The 8,677-nt window shown below is 49.1% G+C and overlaps 1 protein-coding gene across 1 annotated transcript in view; it reads left to right on the top strand.

Moving 5' to 3' along the window:
- The first annotated feature begins 1,043 nt into the window (after nucleotides 1-1,043).
- Nucleotides 1,044-8,677, top strand: part of ADAR (adenosine deaminase RNA specific) — a 22,304-nt gene continuing 14,670 nt past the window's right edge. The window contains 3 exon segments of the mRNA XM_060030748.1: nucleotides 1,044-1,199; nucleotides 4,902-6,331; nucleotides 8,189-8,588. Coding sequence (XP_059886731.1) covers nucleotides 1,185-1,199; nucleotides 4,902-6,331; nucleotides 8,189-8,588 — 1,845 coding nt within the window. The 5' untranslated portion in view covers nucleotides 1,044-1,184.

Here is an 8,677-nt window from a genome sequence, read left to right as displayed (position 1 = left end):
GCAACATCCTTTGTTTACTGATATGGCAGGCAATATTTTTCATTCACACAGTGGGGATAAAATTGAAATTAAATACAGAAAAAGAAATTTCTCACAGATGGGGGGAGGGGAGCTGTTGAGCAATAGAATTGATCTACAGAATCTTTTCCTAGACATCTTGGACAAAACAGAGCAGATATATAAGCCTGATCATGAAGTCCATTGATAACAAAAGTTATCTTTTGGAAAGCCATGGTGTAACCTGAGCAAGTGTAGAGTGACTCCGCAGTCAGACCTGGATTTAGCAGCAGCATGGTCCCAGTGGAGCCTCCATTTCCACATCTGTAATTTGGGAATAATGCCTACCTGGCAGAGGTGTTGTGAAGATTAAGGAGATAAGGTGGGTCTTCCCTGGCGGTCCAGCGGTTGACTCCGCACTTGCACTGCAGGGCGCACTGGCGCGTCCACAAAAAAAAGAGAGAGAGATCAGGCCTGTAAAGGATTTGACCCTTGCCTGGATGGTGGATGCTGAAAGGTGGGATGCTTTTATGATGTAGATCCTTTACTGTTCAGTTGCTGGTATCATTATCTTGCTACTATATACTGGCTGTTAAGTGGTCGCGTCAGTTAATATGCTAGAGTATGAGTAAAGTCCACAGTGAGGACGTTAGTCATCTGAAGAGTTCGCCACCCCTCCCCCCCACCCCGCACTGCCACAGTAGAGATACAAGGTCACGTTAGTGTGGACCTGGGAGTAAGAGGACAGAACCTCAGGCTGTTTCTCCAGCGCTAGGCTTCGCAGGGTGGCTTTGTTCTCCGTTTGCTTTATCCCATGTATTCCTGAGAAGGCCATGAGGGGAATAAAGAGCTCAGTTTTTATAGCTGTTTTCCTAAAAAAGAGTATCTTGCCCAGTTCTCATGCAAGGAAGGGATTAAACTTGTTACCCGGGTGAAACCGGATGGCTTACGCTAGCTTTGCCCAAGCCCCGCCCCTCGGCCAAACTTTCCAAAGAGGGAGGTCCTTCTGAAGAAACGAAAGTGAAATTGAACCGGAGCCATTTCACAACCCTGCTCCCCGCCTGCCTGGGCTTGTCCTAATTCCAGAGGCGCCTCTTGTGACTTGGAGGCCGACGACCCACGTTGGTAAGGGTCCCTCTCGGGGAGGGTCACGGCGAGCGGACACCTGGACATGCCTCGGGCGCGCCATGGACCCGAGGCAGGTAAGCCGCTGGGGTCAGAGCCCAGAGCGGGCCACCTGCAACTTGCTCACCCTGGCTCATCGTATACCTCCCTACGCTCCTGTTTTCATGCATGACATATGCGCGTTGTGTGTGTGTGAGAGAGAGAGAGAGAGAGAGAGAGAGAGTGTGTGTGTATGTGTTTTCTTGCTAAACAAAATTTATGTTCTAGGAATTTAGGAATTTGTATCTTGCTAATTAATTGTGTCGAGCGAGGCGTGGAAGAGGGTTTGTTGGGGAAATTGCACTCCCCTCCCCCCTTCTGAGGAACAAGGCCTGAGCCCAGGTCAAGACAGTTCCCCTCTGCTTTTCTGCTAGGACCCCACGGCTGCCCACGCCTCCTTTAGCCCCACTTGGACAACATGCTTTACTTTTAGCGTCTCTGCTCCTTCTTAACCTGTAGGAGAAAGTTTATAGTGGCTTTATTCATTATCTCCAAAAACTGGTATATCAATATAATGGAAAACTGCTCGGCAAAAAAGGGCAGGAACTATTGCTATATGCATCAACATGACAAATTTCAGATTCATGATGCTAAGCAAAAGAAGCTGGACTCAAAAGACTGCATACTGTATGAATCCATTTAGATGACATTCTGGAAAAAGCAAAGCTAGAGAGACAGAAGACAGATCAGTGGTTGACAGGGGCTGTGTGTGGGGAAAGGAATTGATTGCAAAGTGCATGAGAAAACGTTTTTGGGAAATGGGAATGTTCTACATCTTGATCTGAGTGGTAGTTATAAGGCTGTGTGTGCTTTGACTCTATATGGTCAAAACTCATAGAATTATACACTAAACAGAATATATTTTACTATATGTAAATATACCTCGATTTTAAATATATATAAAGTATATGTACACAAGTACATATATATGTGTGTGGTATGTATACATACATATGTGTGTGCATGTGTATATATAATTTTCCTTTCTTTAAAAGCATTAGGGACACCTGACTTACAGGAAAAGCATTTCTTTATGCAAACCAATATATTACCCTTTGGAGCCCATGTGGTAGAGGTGGGGCGCTTGTCTCTTAATCCTAAATATATGAGAATAGATTAAAGTGAAATTTTGCAGAGCAGTGAATGTTATGTGGCTTGTTACATAGCTTGTATAGTACGTAGGCATGAAGTTGGGTGAGTGGAGATGTTGAGGGATTTAGGAATGATCACCATGGAGGTTGGTTTCTCACTTTCTTGGCTCTCACCTGCCATTCAGTGGCTCTCCTCCAAATGGCTGTTCTCAAGTGGTGGTTTGGCTTGGTTTCGCTTTTAGGAGATTTTAGGGTGTATAAAGAAAAAAATTAATAATCTCCCTCTAATTTTTCCCTAAAATAACTATTGTTAACAAATTCGTGTATCCTTTTGAGTCCTGTGAACCAGGCACCCACTGTCTGTACTCACATATACCTCAGCCCCAAGTGGGGGTAGGGGGGTTGTGTGCAGCAAGAGGAGAAGAAAAGAGATGGAATACGTGTCTAGCAATGTCTTGTTCGTGCAGACATTGGTTCAGGATCAGCTTTGTTCCAGGTGCTGCCTTAGGTGCTAGGGATGCAAAGATAGCTGAAGTGTAGTCCTTGTCCCCCAGGGGCTTACTGTCAAGTTGACTGCAGCCCCCCATCAATACTGCATGGGGAATATTAATAGTGGAGAGCTGAGAATAATTTCTAGGGTACCTAATATTGTTAATCACCTTTCAGACACACTACAATCTATATGTGCCATTAAAAAAAATCAGTAGCTATGATAAAAGGTAAAGTAAGTGGTGTAACAGGTGCTGGATGGGAGTTAAAGGAGAGGAAACTCTCATGGGGGCGGCGGAGGGTGGGGGGGAGTCGGAAGTCTCCTGAAGAAGGTGGCAGTTAGATCTGTAGTGAGTTGTCATAGGTGGCAGTAAGGGGAAAAGCAGGCACATTGCACTGGAGTGTAGAGGGATGGAAAGATGAGAGGCACTTGTGGTAGCCCATGTGAGAGGTAATGAGGGTCTAGAACTGGAAAAAGACATGTTTAAGAGAAAAGATAGAGGTGGTAGACAAGATAGGACTTGGCACCCACCTGATGAGGTGTGAGAGATGAGGGAGGGAGGGAGGAAGGCAGGCAGGCAGGCAGAAAAGATGATCAGGTTTCCAGCCTTAATAACTCAGGAGAATGCTGCCATTAACAGTAATAACAGTGAGAGAAGGGGCTGGATTGAGGGAAAAGATTAATTTAGTTCAGAATGTGTGGCGTTTGGGTAATGGCAGGATATCTAAGGGGACAGACAGATCGTCTAGGCATTTGAAAATTCAGGTCTTAAGCTTCAGCACAGGTGGTAGCCAAGCCATTGGAGGAGAATTTTTAAAGAAGAGAGCTCAATCCACATTGAGTCAGCACATGTTTGTTGTACTGAATTGACCACCAAACGTGTGAAAACCTAACAGAAGTTCAAGAGCAGGAATTTAGCGTGGTGAGGCGGTATCCTCCTCCAGCACCATTTGGAACCTTTGGAACAGAAAAAGGGGACAGCAGGCCTTGGGTGGTGAAGGGAACTGACCATGAGATCCAGGCTGAATGAGGAGGTGTGTGAAGCCAGAATGGAGACAAACCAGGAGTGGCTGACCTGCAGCTACAGGGGTGGAGGTAGAAACACAGAGAAGTTGTTGGCTGAGAAGAGCAAGAGTCTGCAAACGGCGGCCTGCGGGCCAAGTGCAGCCTTCCCCTTGGTTTTGTAAAAGGAAGTTTTACATTTTGCCTGTAGCTGCTTTTGTGCTACAGTTGAATGCCCCTCCGGCCCTTTACAGAAAAAGTTCACTGACCCTGGAAAAGTTTCAGGGTTTGAGGTTTGATAGTGGCCCGGCTCAAGTAACAGTGAGATTGAATGAGGAGCCACACAAGCCACTTGTGTGGCTGAAAGGTGGAGGTGGCCATCATTGGAGCCGCACTAAGGAGATGTGCAGTGACCGTGCTGTGAGCTTGACCAGCAAGAGCGCTAAAATCCCCTCATTGTGACGGGGCGCAGGGGTTGAGGAGTAGAAGGCTGAAGTTATTGAAGAAAGGGACGCAGCTGCCTGCAGGTCCCTGTAGCCTTCAGGAGAATCAGACAAGGGGAATGTGAGCAAGAGGAATCATTGTTCCTAGATATGCAAGCCCTGGGGACGGGCAGCAGGGTATTTACTGACACCCCCAGGGTCCCTTTTGTCCTTAGAAAAAAGACACATGGTTCTCGTCCTTCAGTGTGGTGCCCAGGCTTGGAAGGGACACTGGGCACTTCTACCCAAACCACCAGGCTCCCCTGGCTGTGCAGAGTTGGCAGCGTCTATTCCTGGATACCTCGGCCCTAGCCTCCCACACCCCTTTAGCTACTTCCCAATAGCCGCTTCCACAGCGTGTCTTTAGAACCCGGTTCTGTAGGTCACAAGCTACGCCATCTTCTCTCAGACCGCCGCCCGTTTACCAGAACGGCGAGCACCGTGACTCTACACGTCTTGCTTCCTGCTCTTCCATCTCTTCCCGCTGTCAGGCCCACAGGTAGTACTTATGAGGTGGGCGGGCCACCCTAGCTAGGTCACAAGCCCACATCTCACTTGCCTTCTCAGCTTATTAGGAATCAGGTGCAGCCCTCACACCCACCCCAGGCAGCGGGGAGGGACAGGCTCGCCGCTGCAGTCCCAATTCACTTTCTTTTCCATCTTCTTGTTCTGCAGGGGTGTTCCCTCAACAGATACCAAACCCATCCCGTTCAAGGCTATGAGCACAGCAAGCTCAGACACCAGCAGCCGGGGCTGGGATCTTATCCTAATAGTTTCCAGCTCCAGCAAATAGAGTTTCTCAAGGGGCAACTCCCAGAAGCACCCCTAATTGGAAAGCAGGCACCATCACTGCCACTGTTCCTTCCTGGACTCGGGCCAAGGTTTCCAGGACCACCTGCCAGAGGCAGGTACCTTCAGATCCCGGGTGTCCCCAGGGGCGTGCCTCTCAGAAGTCAGGTGCTCCCAGGAGGGTTCCAGCATCCTACCCCACGTGGCTGGGTTCAGCCATGGAGAGGTGTTGATAGGCTCTCCTCACGTTTCCAGGAACTGACTATCAGCCAGAATCAGGAGCAAAGGATCTTAGAGCTCTTGAAGGAGCTTGGGGAAGGGAAGGCCACCACAGCGCTTGATCTGGCCAGGAAACTCCAAGCCCAAAAGAAGGAAATCAATCAAGTTTTATACTCTCTGGCAAAGAAGGGTAAGCTGCATCGGGAGGCAGGAACGCCCCCTTTGTGGAGACTTTCAGTTCCGGTTCAGGCTCGGAACCAGCCCAGCCAAGTAGCGAGAGCAGACAGTCATAGCCAGGGATCTCCAAGCTCAGACTTCAGTTTGGAAACTGAAGACAGAAGCCTCACATCTGGCTTGGAAGATCCTCCTGAGCCTCTCGACATGGCTGAGATCAAGGAAAAGATCTGCGATTACCTGTTTAATGTGTGCAACTCCTCTGCCCTGAATTTGGCTAAAAACATTGGCTTCACCAGGGCCCGAGATGTGACTGCCGTGCTGATTGACTTGGAAAGGCAGGGGGACGTCTACAGGCAAGGGACGACCCCTCCCATATGGCATTTGACCGATAAGAAGCGGGAGAGGATACAGATCAAGAGAAACACGAACAACGTTCCGGAAACCACTCAAGCTGCTATCCAGGAGACCAGAAAAATCGCAGAGCTCCCCACCTGCAACTTACCTGCGTCAGATGCCTCAAACAGCATGGACACCACAGAAAAAGTGGAGAATGGGCAGGAACCCATCATAAAGTTAGAAACTAGGCAAGAGGTCACACCAGAACCAATAAAACTGAAACCACCTGTTCATGACAATGGCCCCTCCAAAACAGGGTATGTTGACTTTGAAAATGGCCAGTGGGCCACAGATGACATCCCAGATGACTTGAATAGTATCCACGCGGCACCAGGTGAGTTTCGAGCCATCATGGAGATGCCCTCCTTCTACAGTCATGGCTTACCACGGTGTTCACCCTACAAGAAACTGACAGAGTGCCAGCTGAAGAACCCCATCAGCGGCCTGTTAGAATATGCTCAGTTCGCTAGTCAGACCTGTGAGTTCAACCTGATAGAGCAGAGTGGACCACCCCATGAACCTCGGTAAGAGACCACCCAGGATTTGTGCCTAAGGTTGGGGTCAGGCACTCTTGCTCCTGAAGGAGTCTCTGCTGACTCGTGAGCAGTGCCAGTTGGTGGCCCCTGTGTTTTCCCTCTTTTTTCCTGCCTGTGGGCTGAATCACCCTTGTCTGGCCCTTCCTCCACATCTTGAGCAGGGAATGTAGACCTCGGCCCAGCCAAAATCTTGGCTGAGCAAGGGGGAGGTTGGCAGCCTTGGCTAAAATGAAGCTTCTTTGGAGATGATTAGCTGCCATGCATCAAGGTTATGCCTGCCTCCTAAGGCCAGAGGTAATGAAGACTTGACGCCCTTCCCGCTCCCTTCCATGTGCCGTCCTCCCTCCCCCCGAGCTGAGTCCCCCAGGGGGTGCAGGAACAGGTGGGTAGTGGCAGTCTGCACACAGAGAGTAAGGGTGGGTTGTGCTGCTAAGTAGCAGCGGGTCCAAACCGCACATCCCCACCCCCTCCTGCTCAGCTCCCGTAGGGAGAGGATGCTGTAGAGTGCACGGCTGCCTGCCTGTTGAAGGTGGTGGTTCTAATTTTACACACCGCCTCTGCACAGATGGGTGGGCTAGCACTTGCTACTGCTCCTAAGCTGTGAAATCAGAAATTACCTCACTCAGACAGCTGGCCCGGCCCTGCACCATAGGCTCTTCCAAGCCAGCGGACAGATTGAGGAAGACAGGTGGGCCCAGGAGCTGCTGCAGGGCGTAGCGGAGAGCTGAAACCACTGCAGCTGAGTGACTGCTCGCCAGGGAGGCCAGCAGAGAATCCCACTAACCTTTACATTAACCGTAGCCTGGTGTCTGAGGGTAAAGGATTCCCGGCGGTGACCCTTCCTCCTTATTCTGTCTTCATGACACTGAGATGGCATTGCAGGAGAGCTGTTAAGAAGAGGGGGTGTGTCTGTCCAGAAGCTGACAGGGCCAGGACTGGTGTGCTTCTGTCTGGGGTAGAGACTGGATGGCTGTCATTCTCTTTCTTCTCCCACCATCCCCCTTCCCAGAGTTGGGGAACAGCAGTGGGTTTTGTGGTTAACCTTTCTTTGGACTTCAGCTATAAGAAACATTGATGCCATGCTCAAATATTTCAGAAGACCCAGGAAATAAGAAATTTGACCTACTTTTCTAAATGAAATCCCAGATTGAGCAAAGAACTGAACAAATATGAAAGCTTGAACAGAGGCTGTCTAAGCTAAGTCCAGGGGCCTAGAACAAATGCTTTTTGGTTCTCTGCATAACAAGGGGAAATTCCTTTCATCTCAGGCATCAGACAAATAGAGCTGTAGGATGACTCAAAAGAAACCATGAGAGTGGTGTATCTCTGAGGGTAGGTTGGGGATGAAAATAGGCCCCCAAAAGGGGCAGGTATCTGATCCCTGTAGCTGTCTGGGGAGTGTGAGACTGCACTGTAAGAAGCCTTCGCTTTCCTTAGGAGCTGCCCTTGAGGTGGCCAAGTCTACCACCATTGCTTTAGGGTAAAGGCTCTTTGGTTGCTAACAAGACTGTAGTGGTGATTTTATAGCTCATCATTTTTTGTACAGACTTGATCTTAATTCATTGCTAAAAGATAGTGGGTTTCCCTTGAGCTAGTTTCCTATCACCTGTGGCTATGTTTGCTCTAATGAGCTTGGAGAGAGAGTCACTGGCTGCTTTGTTTCCAAAAAAATAGGAACAGGCTGAGCCTCCAAAGGGACAGGAGTCCCTTGGCCTATCCTCCATCTCCTTCACAAGTCAACAAGCCCCTTAGTGTAGCAGGAAATTCCAGGGTGAAGATCTCTTTGGAGAGGGCAGAAGGGATGGCCTAGACTAGTGTTCACACATCTAATCACTTTCCATCAAGATTTAAATTCCAAGTTGTCATCAGTGGCCGAGAGTTTCCCCCAGCTGAAGCTGGCAGCAAGAAAGTGGCCAAGCAGGATGCAGCTATGAAAGCCATGACAATTCTGCTTGAGGAAGCTAAAGCCAAAGACAGTGGAAGATCAGAAGAATCATACTACTGTTCCTCGGAGAAAGAATCAGAGAAGGTAGGTGTCTTGCCCTCTGGGAGGACATCAGTTCACTCTCCAAGTCTGTGAAGTATCAGAACTTCATGTGACCCTCTTGAAACAATCTCAGCCTACCCAACCCACTGTCTCAGAGTCAGCTTCCCACTCTCTCCTCTACCCTGCCTCACCAGCCCACCTTTCCCATACCCAGCTCCCCTTCTCATACCCAGCTCCCCTTCTAGTGCCCCCTCCCAACCTAACTGGAATTGCAGATTTTCAGGGTTGAAAGAGACGTTAAAAATTATTGAATCCAATCTCCTCTCTTGGCAGATAAGAAATGAGAC

The sequence above is a fragment of the Delphinus delphis genome, chromosome 1, assembly GCF_949987515.2.
Source record: "Delphinus delphis chromosome 1, mDelDel1.2, whole genome shotgun sequence".
In the NCBI taxonomy this organism is placed as follows: Eukaryota; Metazoa; Chordata; class Mammalia; order Artiodactyla; family Delphinidae; genus Delphinus; species Delphinus delphis.
Note: the sequence above shows the minus strand (reverse complement) of the source record. Positions and strands in the feature narration are given on the sequence as shown.